Source organism: Typopeltis vanoorti, chromosome 5, assembly GCF_054136105.1.
Source record: "Typopeltis vanoorti isolate ZY-2024b chromosome 5, IOZ_Tvanoo_1.0, whole genome shotgun sequence".
Lineage (NCBI taxonomy): Eukaryota > Metazoa > Arthropoda > Arachnida > Uropygi > Thelyphonidae > Typopeltis > Typopeltis vanoorti.
In genome coordinates this window covers 135802969-135829539 of record NC_143553.1, presented here as the reverse complement: position 1 = coordinate 135829539, position 26571 = coordinate 135802969, and the positions used below count along the sequence as shown (strand labels likewise).

The following is a 26571-nucleotide window of genomic DNA, read 5'->3' as shown; positions in this document are numbered from 1 at the left end:
AATCAGGTGCATCTCCAACTATTAGCGGTTCTTATCCGAGCACGCTGCAAGAGACGCACATCATTTTTCCTGCATCCCAAAGTGCAAACAGCTTCACGCTATAATAAACTAACCCCACGCATCCATTGAGACTCCCATAGCACGTGGGAAATCATAAAACTTACCCGACCGTAGCTCCACGGCCATTAAAGACTATAACAATAATCTAAAATAGGCCGGATCAACGCTAGGCAGGAGATGTGAAATTCTGTATTCACAGCTAGATGTCAAACTAGAGTTCAATGGCATTTTCTAGTGTGTGTGGGGGGGGAGGAAGCAACAATGAAATTTCATACTAATCGATACGCAACAATAAATATCATAATGGTATTTTATTGCAATATTTTTAATTGTTATTTATATCTATTATTATTATTATTATTTAAAGTGTGTAAAGGACTATTTCACTCAACTGTATGCATACAGCATTACCTTTGCGCTGTTTTGTTTTTCCAATTTCTTCTCTATTCAAGAATATTATGATCACCTTCATAAAAAAAAAAAATCTCCTCTGTGATGTATGCTTCTTAACCATTTCTTTGCACATCTGTCTGCAAGGCCACCCCCCTTAATGGCTCATGACCTTTTTCATGATCTTTCCGACGTGTTGAACCCTGGATTTATTGCCTGTCGCAGAGATGGCTTATTGGTTCTCGACAAAACTACGACACGTCTCATCTATCACCTTGACGCGATGCGCTTGTGGGTGAAGAGTAGCAATTGTGCGAAGAGAAAGAGAGAGAGAGTAGGGTTAGAAACCCAGGGGGAGGAAGGAAGGAAGTATAAGAGATTAACGTCAAATCAAGGATGTGTAATGTCTACTAGTAAATTATACTTACACAAAAGAGGTATTTTATAATGATTAGGGAAAATGGGTTCTTTACACCCCTCCCTTGTCCTAACTTTGTGTTTATCTGGAAGACCAACCCCGGTGATGTTTGTGTATTTCAAGACGGGAAGGTCTTTCTTAGCACACAACACAATCTGTGTGTCTTGTATGCTATGCGTCTTGGAGTTCTGTCAAGTTGAGCTGTTTGGTTTGTATCATTTTTCCCCACACATCTTGTGTTGCTATAAGGCATGCGATTTGGGAAAAAAAAGCTTTTATTTTTTAGTTTAGTGAGCAAATCAATATATGTCACATAGTTTGTTTTTTGAACCAAACGAAGCAAATTCTACTTCGTTGGAGTTAGAATCATGTCACGTGATGTGAGATCTATCTTTAGTCTAATTTCTAAGAGCCTGATTTTAAGCTTATTAATGCCTTTTATTAATTCATATTAATGTGAATATGCAGCTGTAATTTTTTACAATATAAAGTACGAATATTTGTAAAATCCAATTCCTTTTTGAGAGATGTTTTTCAGTATATTTTCATTTCTTACTCAATTCTAATCCCTAGTTTCGCTGCTGAAAGTTTACTCTGTTTTATTTTTCATTTAACAAACCTTGTAGTGGATAAATATTCCAACTTGCAAGAACTACGACAAGCAATGATTGAAACCCTGATCTCCTAGCAATATAGGAGTCACAGTTCTGTCTTATTTCTCATAAGATAAATCATGTTTAATTCTTCTTTACTTTTAAAAATATTAAAATCTCCAATCAGGATCAAATTCTTCTTCTTGAGTACACTTACCCAGCACAAACGTATCACGTCTAAAAGCTCACTGCAGCTCTTGTCTCGGAGACAAGAAAAAAAAAAAAAAAGGTGTCTTCTACACTCAAGACATTACTTTCCACTTTTAGCACTATATAAATCCTCAATTCATTCTATTATAGAATACTGTTCTCAGGTTTCGGATGGATCATCGAAAACTGCATACAATGCTTGATGTTTTCTACTTGAAGGCAGTCATCTTTACAGATGACCCTCCTCCTATTCTGACACTTACATGTCAAAATGAACATATGTAGTTGGTCTGAAAAGTTCTCCGCCTCGACCATAGATGGCAACACTGTCGGCAAGATTTTTTTTCCTGAGTTGGTACATCTGTCATAAGCATCCATGCGGAATTGCAAGTCATTCTATCAAGTAGTTTGTTTTATGCAGCTGTCTGAAGCAAAAGTGTTGCCTTTATCCCTTGAAATGGATATAATTGAGTATCGTGCGGTTATAAAATTCTTTTTAAAAGAAAGTTTAACGCCAAAAGAAATTCATTCGAAGTTCATAAAAGTTTATGGGCACTCTTCTCCTTCGTTTTGGACAATTAAAAAATGGGCTGCCGAGTTTAAACGTGGCCATACTAGCCTTGAAGATGATCCACGTGAAGGAAGTCCAAAAAGTGTAACAACGCCAGAAATCATTAGTTAATTAATATATTTATATAAAACAGTTCCAATAAAATTTGTAATTTGATCATATATTTAACTATTTACTTATCATTATTTCATTATATATGCGGGTACACAAAGCTTGAAAGTTTTATTTTACATTTAAATTAAAGTGATTATTAATATTATATCAGTTATTTAAAGTTATTAAATTTATTAAAATGAAAGTTATTAAAATTATATTAGTTCCATTGTTGTTTTTCCAATATGCGTTCAGTGACGCTTTTTTTTTTTTTTAACCCATAAATTTTGAATTTCGTTACACCCAACAAGAACGAAATAAAAATATTATTCTAATTCCTTGTTTACGCCCACTGATGAAAATGTATTTCATCTGGAATTATCTGCATAATAAACCATCTACGTGGTGGCGCTCGAGTAAGTAAAGAAATCAACATCCGCGAGCGATATTCACGTGACATGTTCGCAGAACTAAATGTAGTTTGTCATCTGCTGTTGATGGAATATACCACTATAGATGGAGCCACTAGCCAAGACAACTGTTGGCAGAACTCGTAAACCTTATCTGCAAAGCAGCTCACCAAAATAAACAAAATAAATAAATAACTAAATAAAAAATTCCAGTCTTTGGCATGATGGAAAGAGAAAGAGATAAGATTGGCAAACTTTGTGCAAGTAGTTGCAAATACGTAAGAGAAACTTTAGCACTTAAACGATATATCGTCTTCCAAAGCTGTTGGAAAAACCACATAAAAAAGCGACTGATGGCTTGAAATCTCAAAACTATTTCAACTTCGGCATATTCATATCCAACTGTGCGAGACATCGTTTCCAAAAATAGTAGCAGAGATTCGAACTGCTGAAACTCTAGAAAAAAGAAATAAACGTTCATTTTGTATGGGAAAATAGAAAAAAGAAAAAAATATATAAGAAAACAAAGAAATTTAAACTGTTATTATCATTTGCTATTTCATTGTTGAGTAATAAACGAAAATAAAATCCTCTTCGCGATATCTTAACAATTTTTACGTGAAATTTTAACGGTTATTGAATGAATCGATAGATGGCAGCACTATCAAAACAATGTTTTGTGTCATGTTATAGATTACAATAATATATTAAAGTGCATATTTTAATAATAAAATCAGAAAAATTCTAAAGAGATCTGAGTCACTCTTAATGAAATCTTAGTGGAAATTCATATTACTACGCAATTCTTTCTGAAACAAAATTATAAACGGAATACCACTTTTGAAGTTTTCAAATTATATGTATAAATAAACCTTTCTTGTACTAAGTATTTGCGCCATCTAACAGAAAAAATGTGAACTATTTCATAATATTTGATAATTTATGCATAATACTGTGAGCACAAGGATTCCAAGATGATATAGCATTTAATTAACAAGATTTTCGAGATGATTATAGCATTGAAACTGCGTACCGTTAAAGTATGATGGCACCATAATGGGACACAGAATCCGGTGGATGGGAGGAGAAATGCGTTATGATAGACATTCAGGTTGGTGAGAAGCTCATAAAATGTCAAGATAAAGTACTTTTTTTATTGCACGAGAGGAGAACTGGAGATGTCCTTCCATGAAATTGCAAAGCAAGGCGTAAAGGAGTGATGTACGTCTATACATAAAACAGTAAGAGAATGTATGCTAATTTGTTTCTTTACCGATAGATGGCGCTGAACACCTGTCAATAATAAGTGCTTTTTTATAGGTGGTAAAGTAATCATAACTTGTATTTCTCGACGAAATAACATAATGTCACTTAATTTACCATAACAACACATGATAATAAAGAGGAGGAATTAAAGATATTGTTTAGTTGATTATTTAGACTTACTGCGGATAAGCTAAGGTGATGAGGCGTCCGTGTGTTAACTGACTTAACATAGAAAAAAATAAATACATCGAGGTGGGAAAGACCTTCCAGCTTTACGTTATAGAAAAGATTTGAACAGAAGTCACTTATCCAAGCAAGCAGCCCATACTGAAGCTAGTTAACCCTTGAAGGAGTTTGTCAAATTAACAAGAATTGAAATTATATGCTTGGATCATTTAGTACCGAACTTCGATCCTAGCGTAGCAGTCAGAGATCCAGGCCTATTTGTAACTTTTGGAACTTGTGATTAACTGGATAGAATTACGGCACATCGATGTCTATGATTAGCATAACCCCTATAATTTGTATTATTATTTATTTATTATACTAAAAGCCATTGAAGAGCTTCTGTAGTCTAGTCGGTTTTGAGGATGCCCTGTGGTTAGATAGAGCTGGGTTCGACTCAGTCACGTCTAAGACACGAAGAATCTTCATGAGGGCCTCTTCAGCCAAGGTTAATTATTCGGTTTCAAGCGGGACGGTAGGGTATTATCTCCGAGAAACTCGAGCTTTTCGTTTTGCAAACCGATTAGTATAACATACGCAATTGACAGCTATGCAGTGAAGGTCAAGTTACTTGGCCGTGAGAGATTATGCAACCTAAGACGCAACTGAAGATGAGTTGGAATACCTGTTGACAAAAAAAAAGAAAAAAAAGAAGAAAAAAATCGCAACTGTCTACTGTTCATAAAAATCAACGACGATTTTTATCAACATTATATAAAAACGCTTTCAATATCGCTACGTCTTTTCCTCGCGGGATGGATCAATACGAACGAACTCAATCAGTTATTGACAGAGGTACGCATTTTCCAGGGTGAACTTAGATTGGTTCCCAAATTTCTAACAGCGGCTGTTATGGTAATTCAAGTTTTAAGAAGCGATTCTCTGATTCAAAGATGATTTGTGTGGGGGGTGGGAGGAGGTTATACTATTCTGGAAATTTCTATGCCACTTTAACTTTCCTTTTAAACAAAAAGAAAAGGAAAAAAGTGCTGGATCTATAGGAATCTATTGGTTAAGTTTATTCAATTGGGGCTGTTGAAAAACAGCATTGTATTGAACGTGATGAGCTTCGTAAATGGGGTCTCCTTGAAACCAAAAACGAACAAAATTCGATCCACGAATAGATAAATAAAGTTTGAGAAGCGCATACGAAATATAACAGATGATTATTATTGCCATCAGACTTCCATTAATCTCTAAAATTGAACTTGGGAAATCTACTCCAGCTTTTAGCTTGACCATCGTATCCTTCTTAAATTATTTATTGCATTGATGCACTCGCTACAAACACTCAGGCGATGCATTCCATCCATTCGTCACTCGTCATGGAAAAAAAATGCACCCAACCTGCTTGTGAACTTCGAGAGATGGTCCCTTTGTTCTTCTCAAGCCAATTTATCACGACCCTCGTAAAAGACTTGTATAACGTATCACTTTTTTTAATTCTTCTGAGATAACACGAGCATCGTACCTTGTGACACTCAACTTATTACGAGTGTCACTAGGCAGGATTGTGGATAGTAGAGATTTTAGGAGGTGACAACGAAATCTTTATTTTGTCTTTTCCCAAAATCTCTAACAGTATCAAACATGTACACATTGAACAGCAGTGGCCTAATAACAGAATCCCGAGGCATCACACTGACAGAGCCTTCCAATTAAAACATTCCAGTATCCTTAACCCATGCCGAAGTTTCTAATGCAGTATTGTCAAGCGCTGTTGCAAAATCCAGGAATATCACCAGGAGGCCATCTGCCTTATTCAAAAGAGTTCACAACTATTATAAAATGTAATCACTAAATTGTGATACCAACAAACTGTGAGTTGCGATGGCCTCTATAGAGATTCATATCGCGGTCCATCCAATTCTGAGTTTTGAAACTAAGTGGATACTTGAAAGCTGTTATTCCCACTCCAAAAATATAAACTAATCTATAGTTTACAGCTCTTAGTTTGATCTTACCGTTATACCAATGGTACCATGTTGTTTTATTTCTCACACCTTTGGTACTGTCCACTATTAACAGTGTTAATGGTGCTCGGTACGCACTGTACCAAGGGTGGTACCGATACTGATGTAATAATTTAGGAAAATTACCATTTAAAAGGTAATCAAAATATTAAGTAGTATGCTGTGGTACGCAGCTCCAGAATAGGACAGTAATATACAGTCAACGCGTTTTTAACTTATTTGAACAGCGTAGCTTATAAAAAATGTAAGTAGTTAATAGTCATCCACGTGTTGTAATGAGCTCCCGTTATACTCTTCTGTCATGTGATTGCTAATCTTTGTTTATCACTTAATGCTTCCATCATGTCGCTGTTGCGTTCTTTAACCTTCGGCACAGCTGCGAAGAAACCAGCGTCTTATCTCCAACGTGGGAACGTCATAATCAACAAGGACATTGTCCGGCAAGCAACTCCCCTTCTTGCCTTGATAAAAGCTACACGTACCCCAACAAAATTTTCCAAAGATCTTCCTTAACTAAATGAGAAGGGAGGTGTTATGTACGTGTTGATTCCGGAAGTCCTATTTCCACTTCCGTTTTTTTTTTTTACATGGGTTTGCAGGAAACAGTCGATAGCACAGTTTCATAGGAACGTTTAGCGAGTAGACGCATGTGGTTCAGATTCCAACGATACTAAGAGGGAAAGAGACAGAGGGAGATACTTTGGATTTGAAGCCCGTGCGTAGACAACACATTCGGATAGATGCGAGCGAGGTCGAAGGAGGGGGGAAAAAGGATACGTTCCGAGCACGCATGCAACTCATCGCTCTCAATGATCGACTGTTTAGATAAATAGAAGACTCTGAAAGCGTTTTCTGTTTTTGTGGCATCATTTTCACATCCTGTAAGTATTGAATTTAACAGTACGTATGTGAATACACATGTGAAGTCAGAGAGAGAGAGAGAGAGAGAGCTCCCATACTGGGTAGTTGCACTTCAATAGATGCGTAAATTGCACTGGAAGAGGTGGGGGGGGGGGGTAGCTTTAAAAAGGTTTTTTAAAAATCATAATTAAACAAAACTAGGAGGGTTTTAATTATGATGTTTTTCTAAATACAAACTTTTTCATCTTTAAAAGCACCGAAATATATATTACGGTAATCTATTTAACAACATAAAATACAAGTTTAGTAGCCCTCTTTTGTAGGGCAGGAAGAACAATATAACACATGCACCCTTTTGCTGGTAATGGTTGAGTTTCATCTCTGGCATGAGGGAATGTTTCTTTGGAATAAAAATGGCTTTTATACTGTAAGAAGAGTTAGTCGATCTCGTCTGGAGGTGGAGGGGTTTTTTTGCTCTGGAATATGACGGTGTTTCCTTCCTATGAAAGAGCCAAATCAGTCTGAGAGCACACACACACACATACACACATGCATTCTGCGAGCATTCATGAATATCGAGCAATAGAATGAAACTCTCTCTCTCTCTCACTCTTTCTTTCTCTATCTATCTATTTATCTATCTAAAGTTGTCTGAAAGTAACTACGGAGACTGGCTGCTTATTGATTTATGCCAGAACAACAAAGATTACAAAAGCAGGTGTATTGTGTCCATAATTGAGTATGTGTGTATGTGTGTGTGTGTGTTCTTGACTCCTTTGAAGATGTTAGTTAAAAACCAATTTCCTGGAGAGAGAGAGAGAGAGAGAAAATGTTACAAGCTTCGTCAGAAATCGACTAAATCATTATCTGAGTAAAAGTTCTTATAGCAATTCCTTTAGTCGTAAAGAGTCGCTAAGCAACTGAACCCGAATTTAGGGAAGTCCAGAGAAGTATACAGAAGAACTGAATATCCCATAAAATCCTAACCAGGTACTGAATTTTGTTCTTTCATCCCCCATCCACCCAAAAAAGGATGAATTTCTTCAAAGGTCCAGTCCGCATGGATTCTAATTTAATATCAATTATTTTCCCCCATCCTTCCATCCATTTGAGAGCTAGAATATTACATCAAGTTGAAATCTTTTAATGTTTGGGATTTTTAAAACAGAAACTAAGGGTTAGATTCTCCAGTGAGATCCTCTGATGACCAAAAACATCGATGAATTTGAAACCAGTGTACCGCCCACCTTACTGGAGGACTAAAGTGAATACAAATTGAACCCACATGTTGATATATTTTGAATCTCAACTATGGTAGTGGGGATATTATTACTTATTAAAGTCACACAAATCAAACGAAATTTACATACGCATAAATATTTTAAAAATAAGTCCTTGACGTTGTATTCATCAATTTGAACTTTTTAGTGTTAGCCTAATTTCACAAATTCCACGCAACCAAAGAATGATGTCATTCTATCGTTCGTCTTATTTCAGTTTTGATTGCCAATATTTGTTTACTTCTTCGGGTTATAGCTAAACCAGTACTATTTCTTACATGTGCAAGAACATAGCCACAAACACCTCGCGCGGAGAAATACGCCAGAACCCAACCTACCCACCAATGAACAGAAAAAATTAAATGCATGATATTTTAGAAGCAATCTGTCGCTTGTCGATAGCATAAACAAAAAAACTCTCATCGCTGATAACTATTATACGTGCTAGTCAAACATTACTATTATTACTATTATTATTACGTGGTATTTCCACAAAATATAAGGATTCGTCGCTAGAGGGCACGCTATATACATTGCATAATCCACCATTTTCATACTACACGATCTATCGCCCACTAGTGTATTTTTGTCTGTTAATTGCGTATATTCTCTGGCTCATTTGTCTGTATGAAGGAAAAAGCCGACTTTCAAAATTAAACTGTGAGAGAGTCTCAAAAAAAAAAAGATAATATTTGGATTTTCCTTTTCCGCATTCAGTAGAGTTGGATTTCACTCCTAAGGTGCAGATGTTAAATGATTCATCCTTCCTAGATATAGAATGTAACTTCCTTACGGAAAACAATAATTGTTATGTCGATCCTTTACTAAGAATTGTTTTATGGCGATGTTTCAGGAAGAACTTTACCATCCAATTCAGAATCAGCTACTCATGTATATGTAGGGTGTTTCTAAAATGCTTGCCAAAATATGGACCCGTTCTACGGCCTATTCTGATGATAAAGGAGGGCCGGAAACACTTACCTAATCAATAAATGTTCGAAATGGATTCCGTGAGCAGCAATACTTGCCGCACATCGTCGGCTGAGCGAATGCTGTATTCGCTAAGCCATTCATTGACATTCGCATTATCGTACAACTGTCCAGGATCCACTGGAGAGCTTGTTCATATTCCAGTGTAGCATAAACATCAGCCTTCGGCTGTCTGCATACCAAGAAATCCAGTGGATTCATAGCAGGATTAAGGGCACCGGTAATATGTGCAATGTGTGCGACGCACACAGGAGCCAAAGAGGAGGAAATACTTTAAAAAAACGTTTTTTTAACGTGATTTTTTTATTGGAAGGGGGAGCGCCAACTAATGTTTTGCACACAGGCGCTGGACACTACTGACGCGCCCCTGATCGGGATATCGTTCTAATTCAACTGGCCTACATCTACCTACCGCCGTTGAGCGCGATAAATGAGGAAGTGTCCAATGATGCCGATACAAAAACATTCACCTGGAATGTTTCTAGATCTTCTGCTGCTGCCTAATTTCATGCTGATTGACTCTTGCCCAGTGATTCAAGTCGCGAAAGGTTATTTATGCCGTTACGATTTCTTGGATCTCCGTAACTCGTCGGCCAAGGATGATGCCTTTTTTTGTTTTTTGTGCAGTAATTTCCTTTTTTTTTTTTCATTATTTCGAAAAGCTTTTCCCATTGTACTACATTGTTGAATATTCTTTTCTAAGTCTATAAAGTCCACTGTCAGTTCGATTCTGTTAAAGCTAAAGTCTGTTGCATTCGCCCAGCGGAGCCAATTGCTAATATACAACAACGCTACTGATATGACAGATGAAGCAAACCGCTTTTCACACTCTCTTTCATCTGTGCAAGAAATCGTGGTGGTAGGAACAGTTCGTGCGCTTTAAGCTCGCCCTTCGAGGACTGTGGGATTAAATATACTCAGAGGATAGTAGAATTGCCTTAGGTCTTTTGTGCTTGTAGCGATCAAATTCATTGTAGTTAGTGGCTTGTTGTATCAGTAGATTTGAGTGTATGGCCGCAGTTGAAAAGAACTTTACTGCTAGAGACGAAGAAAAGAAGAGATATATGGAATATTAGTATCACGGTAAATTTATTCGTTTCTGATGACCCATGGAGCGTCTAGTATCATTCGTAAGCACTTGCTTTATACTCGCTGTAATCTTAGTTTGTTGAATTTGGAAGTATGGCCCCAAGCTGGCGAGGCATAAGTGATTATGGGACATATCACCATCTGATAAAGTAGTTTGTTAATTGTATTTAGTTTGCTACGACGGTTAATCGTGGGGTAATGCTGAACGATAGCTTTGGATACTTTCGTACAGATGAGTTTGATGTGACTGTTCCATCGTAGTCCTTTATCTAATTGTATCCCAAGATGTTTGGTTGCTGTTTGCCATGGGATTTTAGCATTAAAGAATTGGATATCTCCTTTGTGGAATGTTAGCCTTCTGGTGAAGAGTATGGCTGTGCTTTTTTTGAGGATTTACTTGAAGCCTCCAATCAGAGAACCATTTTTCCAGCGTGGAGATACTATCTTGTAGTCTTCTGGTTACCAGGTAAGGAGGGAGAGATCTAGTTAATATTGCAGTATTGTTTGCTTATAGAGCTGTGAGGGTCGACATAGGATTTTGTGGGATATCTGCTACATAGACCGAGAATAAAAGCGGAGCCAGCAAGGAGCCTTGTGGAACTTCAACTAAAATATTGCGTTTGGTAGTTCCACTGATCTCCACCTGCATTGTGCTGTGACTGAGGTATCATTTAATTAGACGTATTAAATTTGTTGGAGTATTTGTTTGGATGCGTTTGTAAAGAAGACCTTGGGCTGCTAGATTTTGTCAAAACCTTTGCAATGTCCAGGAATAGCACCAGTGTGCTGTTTCCAGTTATATCCGGTAGTAACATATTCAACATGGATTTATTGTCGATGGATTTACTGAACTGTACTATGGTTTCGTCGGAATCCGAATTGTTCATTCGGAACGATGTTTATTTTATCTTTTGATTCTTGCAGTCTGGAGAGGATTATTGTTTCAGCAATTTTTCCTAGATTGGATGATAGGCTGGATGGAAAACTGCGGGTCTTTCTCAAGTTTGTGGATTGGAATGATGCCGGCAGTTTTGCACGTTGCAGGAAAACACTGCAATCTTAGTATTGCGTTTATGATGTTGACAAGATGCACTATAGCTTTGCGTGGGAGTAGTTTGATGATTTTTGATGCCGTCTTGACCTGATGGTTTTTTTCTGTTGCTGTTGTTGAGATGTTAATTAATTCTGCTGGAGAAGTACATTTAATCAATTTTGAGTTATTTGGGTGTTGTTTTAAAGCACGTCTGACATGTTGATGAACCTTGTAGACTAGATTGATATTTATATTTTCATATGATGGACTGCATTGCTTGTCCAGATGGCTAACAAGAGCTTCAGTTTTTTCTGTATCTGTGTACAATTCTGTGCTCACTTTGCATACGAGGGAGAGGTTTAAGTTTGTTAAGGAGAGTTTTCAAAAATTTCCAAAATCTTCATGACTAAGAGATGTTAACTTATTTTTCTATTCTTGATATCTGTGGTTTCTGAGAGCTTCTCTGACTTGATTGTTCATTTTGTTAAGGAGTTTTCGGAGCACGTGCGTTGTGATATCTTTTCCCTGATTAGATGCCTAATATCTTCGCGAAGACGGTTGGGTTTATAATTAGTTGTAGTCTTGGTGATTGATAATATACACGACTGCACAAGCTTCAGTAAATATATCGTGTTGTCGTTTTTTAGAGTTTCAATAACATTTTCCACAGCTGTGATTTTATTTATTTTATTTAATCCTTTATTTGAGTTCCAACTGTGTTATTATGAAAATAATATTGTTTTAGCTGAACAGCTGTATCCGGGATGAAGTCAGGCTGTCAGAACTGTCAGAGTATTTATGATGTTTCGCAAGGAGACGGAAATTTGTGCGTATTTTAAAAAACACAATACTTGAATAAATCACACGGTAAACAGCCACTCGGTCATTTGTTAGGCAATCCAAGGAATAGTTGTGCCATGGATTTGGACACTTAAAAACCATAATAATTCGATTACACCTGTGTTGGAACAGCAAAAGAACTTGTCTGCTTAGCATGCGATGCAAAGTCCGGATAGCATTCAGACTTTGCATCGCTCAACCATTCCCTTGGATCAACTTGATAAAAAAAGGATCATCATATTAAGCCTAACCGCTTCCTGCTGGCCTATTCATATACAAGCACCTTGAAGCTTATTTCGTTATCAAGAGATTTTATGTAGACTTATTCTTGAAATCTTGGGGATTACGCCTGCCACTTACAAGTCATCGCACAAATGCCATCGGGCATGCGACTACCTGAAACAAAACCTGTTTATCTGCACTACCCCACCAAAAGTAAAAGGTTAATGAGTTGCGATTTCATAGAATTCTTTATTTTTCTGCTGTATGTGTATGGTTTTATGGGAGGAAAATAGCAATACTATTTTCGTACCGTACTAAAGTGCCAATAGTAATAAAGTACTAATCTTTATATTTCTTACTAAAGTACTAATAGTAACGCTATTAGTATGATGTTCAAATACATAATCTTCAGATAGTTGTAATATGAAACATTCATCAACGATGATAGTTCACGACTTCTCTTGTTTGTACATACGTATTAATTATCCTAATATCATCTTTACAGTCTTGTTTATTAGGAAGGACTGGCTGGTCCTTTTGGCGCCGATTTGCCTGTTTTGAGAAATGAAAAACCTCTATTTCCAGGAGGAAACCCTGCCATCTCTCTATGAAACCAGATAACTTTGGCCGCTCTTTGCTTCCTAGACGGAGTTCGAACCAGGGTCTTTCCAACTAAAGAGTATCATCGATACCGACTCCGAGCTATGCATGCTCCATTACTGTGAGAAAAAAAAATATGAATTTAGTTGGTAATTCGAATTGCGTTGATAATTTATAAATGGGAATTTTCAACATCATATTTCATCAGAATTCGTCAGATGGTAAAAGGGATGTAATACAACATATGCAGACCGACTAGTAATCTAAAGTGTTCTGTTTACTATCGTTGCTGTTAGAAATAACTTGTGACATATTTTCTTTTTTATTTTAATTGCAAAGAAGTGTGTAATTTTCCCATAATTTATTTCATTTATTTTATCGTCGGATTCTTGGAAATGGAGTACTCCATAGTGTAGTTGCAAAATGCTCCCATCGGTGAGAAAGACTTGGGTTCGGATCTCTTCTGGAACTCGCAACTTTTATAGAGACTTTTTCATCTGAATGTGCGAGTTAACTGGTTTCGTAAGAAGGTTTGGGGGATTTTCTCCCATAATTGATTCGGCATAACTGGAACTAGAAGTAGATTCGAATTATTGAAACTGAAATGAACTGGGTTCACTACCTACCTAAAACCTCATCTAGTGCGTCAAAATTTAGCTCGACAGGATTGGAGAAAGATGCACATAATATTTGTTTCCTCAGTACCATCTGTGTGACTCACATCAACAGTCGGTGCTTAATTGATGCAACTGTTGATGCTTTCTTGGCTTCCATAGTCCGCGTGAAGAACATGATGAGATTTTCAGCGATTTCTGTCGACTAACTGCCAGTAATAAATGTTATTAATCGATAAAGGCAAGACATGAGGATGCTAATGGGGAGAAGTATCGTGATTTTGGGAATACAATAAAGGCATGTGAGAGATTTAAACTACCGAATTAGTTGGCCAAGTAGGCATTGCTGGTACTTTCCAACCAACGAGCCGCTGGTTTGAATTCCACAGTGCAGACGAATGTTTGTGAATGTCTGGGGAAAAAAAAGTTCCATGTTTGCTTTCTACAGTAGAATTTCCAAATATTTACGTGAAAAAACCTGCCCACAGATCCATCGGTGGATGCGATTTAACAATTCATTTAGGGTTGAAGATTCTCATGCTGAAATCGCTAATGATAACAGGATTACTTGCTATTTTCATTATCTGTAGGACGAGCTGAGCTCATCTTCGCCATTTACACTACTTTTATTATATCACGTGGTTATATATTTCATTGGTATCCTGAGATCTTCTACTGATACATTTCCATTTTACTTGAAACGTAAAAAAAAAAAAGTAATATCTAACACCGGGTCTATGGAGAGGGAAAAAAATCTAGAACCCTAATTACGGTCGTAAATAGGAATCTAGGATAGGAAGGTGCCTACGTAAATAAAGAGTAGCTTCCTACAACCATCACCCAACCAATGTAAAATAATGGGAGACATAATAGATGCTAGTTCTGATGAAATGACCATGGAAATATCCGTAGCAATGCAAAGACTGATCTTCTATGGAAAAGTGGCTGAAGAGAGACTGGAAGGGAAGTGTCATTAACCAACCGAACTTCTGTTTTCTGAACAGCATCAAGATTTTTTACGGAGATTTTAGGTGTACCACTCCAAACATGACAGCAGTATTCCAAGGGTGGCCAGATTTGTATGGAGTAAGCAACAACTGCTCAAATAAGAAACACTTCTACATTTAAAGGAAAAGTTGGATACATTCATATCTTTGAATCTCAATATTACCATGCGAAATAATAACCATCCATCAAGCCTGATAGAACTAATTCTTAACGACTACACATCCACTCAGGATGAGAAATAATTCAATGCACAATATTCGATTTAAAATTTTCTTCAGTTTACTCAGAGACTCTTGGCAACAAAACTTGTCGTGTAGGCAGTTCTAAACTCTTACAAATTTCACTCTTTACGTATCTCAGTAACGTCAACAAGAAGTTCGTCTTGCAGTCATTCGTTTTCCAATCTCTTGTATTGCTCAAAACGTCCTACACAATGGCAGCGCCCCCTAGATGCTTTCCAAAACAACGTTTCTGTACTGTTGGCTAAATTTCCCCTTCAGGCAACGTGTCAAAGTGTGGTAACATTTCTCTGACACACCCTATATTTATTATTATATATTTGTGTACCCAACAGAAGGGATTATAATCTCCATAACCCCCTAAGTGTGGCCCGTCACCAATTCTTTTTTTTCATAATTGCTTTCTTCCGCTCATTTTTTCCCCTCCACGAGATTAATTATTCACCGAGGAGTGGTGTCTTGTGGGGAAGGGATTAAGCCTTTCCCACTAGTGTTTTGGAAGTCTAAAAGGTTCGCCCAAGCAACAGACAGGCCAACCTTATTGGGCGGTGCACACTGGGAGTTGTCATCCGACAGGGGGAAACAGAAAACAAGTTGCTTGAAAAGAGGAGGGGGGGGGGAGAGAATTTGAATTTCTGCATTCATCTTGCAGATTCCATCGCTCAAAAAATAGCCCACACACACAACTATTTCACCTTGCGAAATCCATGCATGGATGACCTTGCCAGGGGAGTCATTACGTGACCTTGATTTATGATGGCATTCGGCTGCGTTAGGTGTCTGCTGTGTTTGTTTAGTGTTTACCAAGACTTGAGAAGCCCGCCGAGAAAACCGAGTATAGATCCCGCTCCTTGCTGTTTTGAAGTATATATTCTCCCTAGTTGGTATGTTTTATGTTGCCAGTAGTTCAGCGCCCCCTGCACCTTCTTAAAATAGGATGACCGCGGGCAATGAGTTGCTGTCTGTCTCTGATGATCCCACAAATATTTCTCCACACGCTTATGATCATCATTTCCAGGAATGAAGTGTTGTTCGAAAACGATTGCCTAGGGGGATATCGTGACGCTTGACTCCCACCTTCGCAATTTGGAATAAACGGCTAACGATGCATATTGTGAGGCAAACGACACACTTGAAAACTGAACAAAAGAAACCAAAAATACGTTAGAATGTGTGGTTTTCTTCAACATAAAAAGCATTTCGATCTTCCTTTTCATTCGTATCTTTCTTAAGTCCGCCTACCTTTTTCTTTTCTCTCCATTTTTTTTGCTTGCAATTTTCTATCATGATCCTTTTTTTTAACACTCTTTGGCTTTTTCATTTATTTTTTTTTACTTTTCATCCATTCATTTTTAACCTTTACCACTACTACAGGATGCGAATAACTAAAAGACACCAGTTGGTCCCATTGTTATCTGAAACATTACATTTATTACCTTTGGGAAAAAAAAAAGAAATTAAAAATTTCGACGTAGATAAAAACAGGAATATAATTTATAATAATACTTCAAGGTTTTTAAACATAAGAACGTCGTGGCTCCATTTTTAACTAACAAAATATTGAATTAATAAAACATGTGGAACCTAGAGCTACTCCAATATTATCAACCTACTATCAGACTAATAAATGTACTTTAATGTATTAAAGACAACGAACGCAAAAAGAAAAGCAGAAAAACAAAAGAAATATAGTTTCTTCTGAGCAAATGGGATATTATGGTCTACATTTAAATTGTAAGTCAGCAGTTACAACCGAAAGACTCGTAACATCACATTAGCTTTCTATAACGTCAGTTACAGGATGATGATTTGATGTAAAATCAAGTGTAAGTATTATTTATCATCTATATGGATTCCACTATGAAGGAAAGTGGCAGTGAACCTGATATAGAAACTGGAGATGTTGATCTTAACTCTTTATTTTGTAAAAATGATGTTCTACTCCCCAATAAATTCATCATAAGTCTTTGGAAGTCTTAAAATAATAATAAACATCTGAAACAAAGTATGATAGCAGGAATTTAAAAAAAAAGACAAAAGCTATGAAAATAGGCAATGGAAAACTTATAGGAATAATACATTTGGGCGTCATTTAGCCACGAGTTTTAGTGAAGATGACAAATAAAATATGAACGTTGCTATTAGAATAAGCAAAACTGTTCTGATGCAGTCAGTTGAATAAATTTATATGGAACAAGAGTTGAAGTGAAGCACAACTAAAAACTAGCAATGGATCTGAGAGGGTTGTTAGGAAGAAAACACTCGATCAAAGACTGTAGAATGTATGAAAGTTGCCAGAAAAATTAAAGGCGTAAAACAGATGACATCCATGATGGAATTATCTTAAAAATGAAAATATTAGGAAGGAACTTGATATTGTTAGCATTCAGGAAATGTTCGAAAAGAACTAATCGAAGATCATTTAAAGAAAGAGGAGAGAGAAAGGGTTAACAAAACAGGTGTTTGATGTTGGAATGATAGGAAAAATCTCAGATGAAAATCTAGATAAGACCGAATGGCAAACAGACAACAAGATCAGACAATATTGGAGTCCTGGCAAATAAGTGATTAATTACGAGGAAAATTATTGATAGGAAATTAATATCAATTTAATCATGATATATAACTGAATTTTGAAAAAAAAAATATATTATTTACTATTTATACATATTTTGTTTTAATTTATACATATAAATATAATTTTATTAAATATAATTAAATTTATTTATTTTTATTTAATTAATTTAAAAATAAATTAAATTTATTTAATATAATTAAATAAATATTATTTATTTTTCAATTTCAATTTACTGATTATATCTAAGTAGGCCTGTGAAGCCTTGTGGAGTTGACGTTTGCATGCGTAGCATATTGAATGTGAAAGGAAAGGAAGCAGGAGTTATATTGGTTATATTATTATACATCAAACCATCGCCGGTATATGTCGACAAGCACAGATAAGCTCTGGTGGGGGGTCGAAACGACAAGCCGAGAACCTAACCTAACCTACCGCTTCTTCATATCAAGCCCTGATTGAACAACACGAGTTTATTTCTATAAAAAGAGAATCTTCTACTGCAAGCAACGAAAATGTTACGAACCTCAGAAAGAAAATTTCCTCCTGCTCAAATTGGTGATACCGTACGCATACAAGGCCCTGATGTCGACCGTGGTCGTACAGATGCCCGAAATGTGTTAGCGTTTGTTGTTGGAATAGAAGACTCTGACTTTTATAAATTAGCAAACCAAAATGGTACCCTCGAGCAGCTTTATACCCGTAATCAGTTCGTAATTTGTAAAGAAAAGTTACTTTCCATAGATGAGATTTCTTCTCAAGAAAAGTCGCTGACAGAAGCAAAAATCGAATAAGAAACTCAAAGATTGGAATCAAAGAGTTTCATGCCGAATATAGTAACTATAAAAGTATCGGCGATTACTAGCGTGAGCTAATGCAAGTAGTCCTAGTTCATAGTACAAACTCGGGTAACTCGCAGCAAAGGTGGGTAAAGTTCTGATCGCTAATCTTGGTATAGTACGTAGTACAATCTCGGGCAACTCGTTGCAAAGGCGGGGAAAGTTCAGATCGATATTCTTAGGTATTTTCCATAATATAAAAACATTTTTTTTAAATTATAAATTATATATAAATATTAAAATGGTGTATAATCAAAATTTCTCTAAATAATGACATTAAAGAATTACAAAATATTATTTTAAAAGTGTTCTATAATAGCATATTATAGAACACGATGTGCTTTATGGCATTTGATATTTCTTGATAAAATCCAGAGGGACTGTTTAGGGGACTTTTTTTTTTTTGAGATCTCAAATATATTTTTTTAATAATGGAATACCGTACTTAACATTTTTAAGGTGTTTATTACGTTGACATTACCATGGTTAATTGTATCTACATTATATTATATAGTATTCTTTCCTGGCGAGTTTCTCTCTTGCATTCTCTACCTTTCCCTGTTTAACATTTCATTTTCTTTTCCATTTTCCTTCAAAAATCCTTCATCTTTTTGGCTTTTATTTTTGTTCTTTCACTTTTTTTCTATTTTGATTGCTTTCCCACCTTTTTTCCTATTGAACGTTTTTTCTTCTTTCTCTGTTTTTTTGAGGATTATGCAACACTATATCGGTTTCTTTGTATCCTTTAATCTCTCTCTCTCTCTCTCTCTCTCTCTCTCTCTGTCCCTCTTTTAGGTGTTGAACATCTGTGCGTTATGGAGTGTGGATACAGTGTATTTCCTCCACGTTAACGAAGTCCATTCATGCCGAATTGCTCGGGCCTATCTCCTTTAATTGTAAACTCCCAGAGCTACCGCCTCTCTCTCTCTCTCTCTCTTCTCCCTCCCTTCACGTGGACAGTCTTCCAGGCGCGTAGTGACGTCACGGGGGCTCTTCCGTTACGGTCTGATTCTGTAAGCCGGAAACGTCACCGCACACTTCCTATGGGACTCCGGCATCGAGCAGCTTACCGCACTGTGTGGCACGTGAACAGTTGACAAGCTTGTTGAATAGTTTAGTTCAGTTTCCACACGAAGAAAGTGTTGTGTGTGTGTGTGTGTGTATGTGTGTGTGCGCGTTATGCTTTAGGACACGATTATCGTCAACAACAGATTGTTAGAGGCAGTTCAAAGATGAGTTTGAGAAGAGCAGACTTTGGTAAGTGACGATCGATGATGAATAATTACTTCTGTTGGTTTTAAACGTGAATTTATACTGCACACATACGAATACATTTTGAGAGAAACATCCTTTGAAAAAAAAAAAAAAATATATATATATATATATATATTTTTTTTCATGCCAGGAACTGTACATCCTGTTAATTTTAACTTCACTGAATTGAAACAGTTGGCATTAGGCCAACCGACAATTTTTCTATTATTGTTAACTTTGTTGTATACGTAATAATAATAATAATAATAAGTTTATATAATATGTTACGATATAAGAAGTAAAAATTTTTCTATTCCTGTCTTATTAATTATGTAGCGACTTAAAAAAATATAGTCATCCTTATCAAGATTTGCAATATTTGAAAATAATGTCATTTATATATAATTATTATCTAAAAACATAACACGCGTGGATTTACTTTCTGCAAACACCTATACAGAAAAAAAAAACTACTATTAAAAATAATTAAAAATAACATTCACAAAAGCCTATTGTTTACTTTTAGCACATGATCTCTCTTTCTTATTTGTAAATGAATATTTAACCTTGTGCAATTATAATAAACCAAATTAATCATCTATTAATTTATTTTGTTATAGTTGTCTTTTTAACAGTTACACAGTTAAGGTTAATGTCCTATATCATTGCCTACACCCTCCTCTACGCACGTACACACGTACCAAAGAATGCGGATTATTCATAAATAAACATGAGCATTCTTAATTTCCCTTACATGCTTGAGTCTGTTGCGGTAGGAATTATTTTAACAATGTTCCTGTGACTATAATTTGTACTAATAAGTAACTTCGTTAAATAAGTTTTTAAGCGAGCAGTTTTCCCTTTTTCTATGGCTTCAACTAAACGATAAACATTTATATTCCCTTGCAGATATGGAAAGCGCATTTTTTTATTTCTTATCATTATCTATTATTCTGATATTTAGAATGAGTTGAATGTCTAGTGCGCCATCTAGTGTTTTATGAATGTCAATTAATACGTTGTTCTTCTGCTTTATTGTAGTTTCTTAAATGTAATAAGCATTTAATTTATTAAAAAGAATAGAAATTAAATAAAATTTCAAATTAAACGAAAGATTTAAATTAAAAAAAATAATGATAAAACAGAAATCAGTACATTGAACATTTTCTCTAATCGAAAACGCAATTATGTTTCCTCGTAATTTATTATTTTGATGTTGAGAATAAAAATAAGCTAATTGGATGTGTAGTGCGCCATCTAGTGTTGTATTAACTTCATTTAATATGTTGTTCTGGTTTGTTCTAGTGTAAAGTATTAATAATTTAATGTATTAAAAATAAGAACAGAAATTAAAGAAATTGTTAAATTAAATCAAATATTTAAATAAACGATAATAATAAAATATAAATCAATAACAAGCGAAATAATAAAATGATTTTTTTTAAAAAAAAGAAAACGACAAAATGCTAAAATGAAGAGTAATAAAACTATAAAAATATCAAAACGAAAAATTACTGAACCAGGTTAATTAAAATTAATAAAAATAACAAGTAATAATAAGAAAAAATAAAGAATCAGATATTTTCTTGTTTAACGTTTACTTTTTTTTCTGTTAATAACTGAAATGATTCCACCCTGTAAGATAAGGCTAATATAATGAAATAAATACACGAAACGCTAATTTGAGAAAGTTGAAAGTGCGACAGACAAATGGGGAGTCAGAAAGAGAGAATTATTGGTTTTGTGATCGTGACTAGGCTGGAATTGTAATAACACATAATGGAGGTCAGGCTTAACATTAATTCACTGTCGGCTTACAGATCGATGGGCGTCTTCGATAAAGATAACACTCTCCCATTGCGACAAGGAACTCATCTTAAATGCATGATCAGTACAGCTGATGGGATGTCTCAAGGACAAGAAAGCTCTGATCGTACTTGGACATAATTATTCGATCATTATTAGTGATTTAACGACCTATTGTCCTCATGGTGTCAGCTGAATAAGAAGATGCATTTTATCCTCTATGCTGCCCAATTAACAAGATGGGCGAGACAACTCTAGTGTTGTCTGGCAGACAAAAACCTTTTCAAAGACCCCCTCTGGGTTCTATCTGCAAATTACTTATAGTACAGCAATCTCGATATGGTAATAAGTTAAATGCACATACAAACAGGGAGATCAGTTCATATAATTTAACATTTATCCCTTGCAATGTCTGTAAGCGGGATCATAGCGCCATCTCGCGGAGGAAAGATAACGTTTTGTTGATTCCAAGGTCATTCGCTTTCTCTTTTATTGGCTGGCTAATATAGAAGACTTTGATGATTCGGAGCATTTCCAGCTCATGGTTATTATTAAGCGTAATGAGTCACTATACAGTTTTGTCCTTTAGAGCGTAGAATATCATTGCTGTGATCACTGTGATTATCAGTTAGCTGATGATGTTTATCTTTTGTGTGTATCTGCAGGGTTCGTTCTATGGGGAGATAACTGAAGGTGACAATGATGGTGATTAGTCAATACGGGAGGAATTCCCGCAGGAAAAGTTCGACCTGTGTGATGAACTGGGCTACCAGCTTCGAATCGCTTTTGCAAGATCCTTCTGGTTTGGCTGCTTTTACGGTGAGTGCCTCTCTCTCTCTCTCTCTTTATCTCTGCTCGTTTCTATTTATCTGTTTCCTTCATGCTGATTATTTTTTGAATTTGACTTTCCATTCTACATTTATTTATTTATTTTAATCAGTTGCCTATTACACAGCTGTTTTTGTACGCAGAACTGCTTCTTCTTTTGGTGTTTTGCACAGTCGAAAGATACAAGTATTCCTTCATGAGTTAAGCTCTGACGTCATTAGTTAACCTGTGACCTCTTAGGCAACGTGTTGTCATCTTGTTGCTGGATGATCGGGTTTCATTTTTTTTTCCATCCGCCAATCGTTTCGATTACATAATACACTGAACAGATTGATGAATGACCGAGCACGAAATGATTTGCTGAGAGAAACTCAAAACATACAATTCAACATCTAACTGCGGATTGCTCCTAATCAGCAAAATTCCTTTCACGTATCTATTAAAAGTCAAACGCGTTCGCATTTTCCAATAAATTATCACAGTTTGTATGCGTGAACAGAGAAAATCCGGTAAAACTGACAAGGAAAAAAAAAGAAGTTAAAAATAGATTGCTGATCACAAAGGTCTTGTCTTACTTAATATTTATAAAAAAAAAATTTGGATTTTGGAAACATCATAGTTTTACAAAAATTTTTCACATAAATTTCACACTTTATGAGAATTAAAGATGGTAAATAAATAAAATTACTTGCAATATACAATTCACCACTTATATATATATACTTTTCGTATTCCCCTTTGTCTGAGAGGGAGGTTCTTTGAGTGGAGAGTTATTGAGTTTTGAGCTCGCCCTGGAAGGAGAGTGAGATCAGTTGTGTTCAGCTGAGCATAGAATTGACTTGGGTCTTTGGTATTTGTGGAATTCTGCTTCATTGTAAACTGAAGCTTGCTTGATCAGCGGGTTTGGATGATTGTTTGTTTTGGTGAAGAACTTTTCTGCTGGATCATGAAGGAGGGATGTGATGTAGGGAATACTGACTTCTAATGAACCATGGGAGCGTCCAGAATCATTCTCAGGCATTTATTCTATATCCTCTGCAGTTTTTGAATGTTTGTATCCAAGATATGACTCCATGCAGGAGATGCGTAAGTGATGACTGGGCGTATTACCATCCTGGATATGAGTATCCAGTTTGCTTCTTCTGCTAATCATGGGGAAGAGTTGTGCGGTAACTTTGGATGTCTTCGAGTTTGTGTTTTATATGACTGGTGAATTGGAGTTTTTTGTCCAGCATCACGCCGAGATATTTGACTTCAGTCTGCCATGGAATCTTGACTCCTAGCAGATGTATGTCCTCCTTGGTCTTGAACTTCTTTTTAGAGAACAGTATGGCTGACTCTTCTGGGGGGGGGGGTTAGCTTGGATCCTCCTGTCCATCAGCCATTTCGTCAGTGCATGATAATGCTTTGGAGTCTTCTAATCGCCAGTTTGGGGCTGAGACTTGCTAATAAAGCAGTATCATCTGTATACAATGCTCTATTCGTGACGAATAGAGGAGGCGAATTCTATTCGCCTCCTCGTGGTGCACCCTGGGTAACGCTAATTGAGCTAGAGCGATTTGGCAGTCTGTCTAATACTTAGTTCTCCTGGCTGAGGCATGCAGTCAAACAACACTGATTTTTCTAATTTTATTGATATTGCTGACAAAAAACTGGGATTTAGCCTTAAGATGTGTCAACTGAATATCGAGGGAATTAACAGAGCAAAATGTGACTATCTATGCAAAATACTACAAGATAACAACATTGACGTTGTGCTTCTTCAAGAAACACATGCTAAAATCGAAGACGATCTTAATAGAAGAGGAAAAATAACTGGTTACACTCTGATTGGTGCTACATACCACCGGAATTATGGCATTGCAACATATATCAAAGATGATATAGAAGATGCTTCTGTCCTGACAACGAGATGTGATAACGATACCCATCTTGTGAGCGTGAAAATTCACAACATAACAATAGTCAATGTCTATAAACCTCCTTTAACATCATGGTCTATAGATGTGATACCTACTTATCAACATCCAACAATATGGATTGGTGATTTTAATAGCCATCATGAAGAATGGAAGTACCGTGATAACAACGACTGCGGGACTACCCTCGTTCAATGGGCAGAAATAAATAAATACACCTTGTATTTGATGCCAAAGATAGAAACACCTTTAGATCATCAGCATGGCAAACAGAGTCTAATCCAGACTTATGTTTTGTTTCAATAAACACAGTAGGGCAAACATTACCGGAAAAACGATATATGCTTTCTAACTTCCCACACAGTCAACATCGACCGCTGTTACTGGAAATTGGTATGACACTACCTATAGCAAGATCCTTTCCACGACCGCGTTGGAATTTTAAAAAAGCAAATTGGAGAAATTTTGCGAATGAATTGGATAAATGTGTTCGGTGGATACCTGCTAGAGTTGCAGAGTACAAGAGATTTGTAGGAGCAATCATATCACCTGAGAAAAAATATATCCCTAGAGGTTACAGAAAAGATTATGTCCCCGGATGGAATGAAGAGAGTGAACATCTCTACAGAGAGTTCCTGAAAAGTGAAGATCCTGAAATAGCAGATGAATTACTACATAGCCTGAACTCATCTCGAAAAACAAAATGGATTGATACGGTTGAAAACCTTGACTTCAAACGATCAAGTAGAAAAGCTTGGAATCTTCTCCAACAACTATCCACAACTAATCTACCTAAAAGAAAAAGCACAATCATCTCCTCTGAGAAAATAGCTAATCAAATCGTTAATATATCAAGGACACCTAGGGACCGTGAACATACCAAGAAAGTTAAGAAAGAACTTAGAGCTTTAAAAATAAATGCCCCTGCTTTCTCACAATATGCCTCAATCTTCACTATAGATGAAGTAAAAGCCGTCATAAAAGATATCAAAGCAGGCAAGGCCCCAGGCTTCGACGGTGTCCATCCAGAATTTCTGATTAATAGCGGGCCAAATACTATAAAATGGCTCTGTGAATTCTTTTCTGATATATTATTGACTGGCCGACTACCTAGCCAGTTTAAGAAGTCAAAAATAGTTGCTATTCTTAGACCTGGAAAACCAACCCAGGAGGCAAAAAGTTACAGACCTATTGCTTTATTGAGTTGCACCTATAAAATGTTAGAGCGCCTTCTTTACAATAGATTGTCCATACCAATTATGCAGCATGTCCCGATTGAGCAAGCTGGTTTTAGAGAAAAACGTGGTTGCTGTGATCAAGTGCTCACTTTTAACATCATACATAGAAGCTGGATTTCAGAAGCAAGAAAACACATCAGCTGTGTTCTTGGACCTAACAGCAGCCTATGATACAGTATGGCGTGAAGGTCTTATATACAAATTTCTTAGCATTGTCCCATGTAAACGGACTGCACACTTAATTTCCTCCATGCTCACTGAACGTTTCTTTCAAGTTATATTAGGAAATAAAATGTCCCGACAACGAAAACTTAATAATGGTCTTCCACAAGGGTCAGTATTGGCACCCTTACTTTATAACCTATACGCATATTACTTGCCTGCTACCATCTCACGCAAGTTCTGTTATGCTGATGACACTGTAATTGCCATTCGACACAAAAACATGAGTCAGGCTGAAAACGTACTTACAAAAGATCTGAAACTATAGGTGAATATTATAAAAAATGGAGGCTCCAGCTCAATCCAGACAAAACAGAAGTATCAAGCTTTCACCTTAATAATCACATGGCAGATGTCACTTTACATATCTTCTTTGAAGGATGTTTACTACGACACAATAAGTTTCCAAAGTACTTGGGCGTTACCCTGGACCTCACGCTCTCTTACAAGCAACACCTAACAAACGTTTCTGCTAAGTTAAGAACCCGTAACAACATAATACAAAAACTGATAGGCACGACATGGGGAGCAACATCCCCCATGTCGTGCCTATTAGTTTTTGATTACAAGATTACTGCTCTTGGTCTAGTTTTCTCTGTTACCGAATATTGCTCACCAATGTGGCTAAATAGGACACATGTTAAACTTGTTGGTAGCCAACTAAATAATACAATGAGACTGATTTCTGGCACAATTAAATCAACGCCCACACACTGGCTTCCAGCTCTTAGTAACATCGTTCCACCGAATCTGCGCAGGACTAAGGCTCTCTTACAGGAGTATAAGAAAATCTTGGAGAACACAGCCCTACCAATGCATTTAGATCTCTCAGACTTAAGTGTACGACGATTGAGATCCAGACATCCACCACTAAAATTAGCCCAACTACTACTATATTCTAACTT

General features: G+C 36.3%; 1 protein-coding gene across 2 annotated transcripts in view; it reads left to right on the top strand.

The window, feature by feature from the left end:
- Positions 1–6825: 6825 nt before the first annotated feature.
- The window catches only part of LOC150106843 (regulator of G protein signaling loco-like), an 81536-nt gene continuing 61790 nt past the window's right edge, over positions 6826–26571 (top strand). Inside the window, exons 1-2 of one of the 2 annotated variants that reach the window (XM_090392758.1) lie at positions 6826–7090; positions 22125–22278. In XM_090392758.1, coding sequence (XP_090248884.1) covers positions 22159–22278 — 120 coding nt within the window. In that variant the 5' untranslated portion in view covers positions 6826–7090; positions 22125–22158. Of the gene's footprint in view, positions 7091–19456; positions 19657–22124; positions 22279–26571 lie in introns of those variants that run through there. The other variant, XM_090392759.1, reaches the window with a different exon arrangement.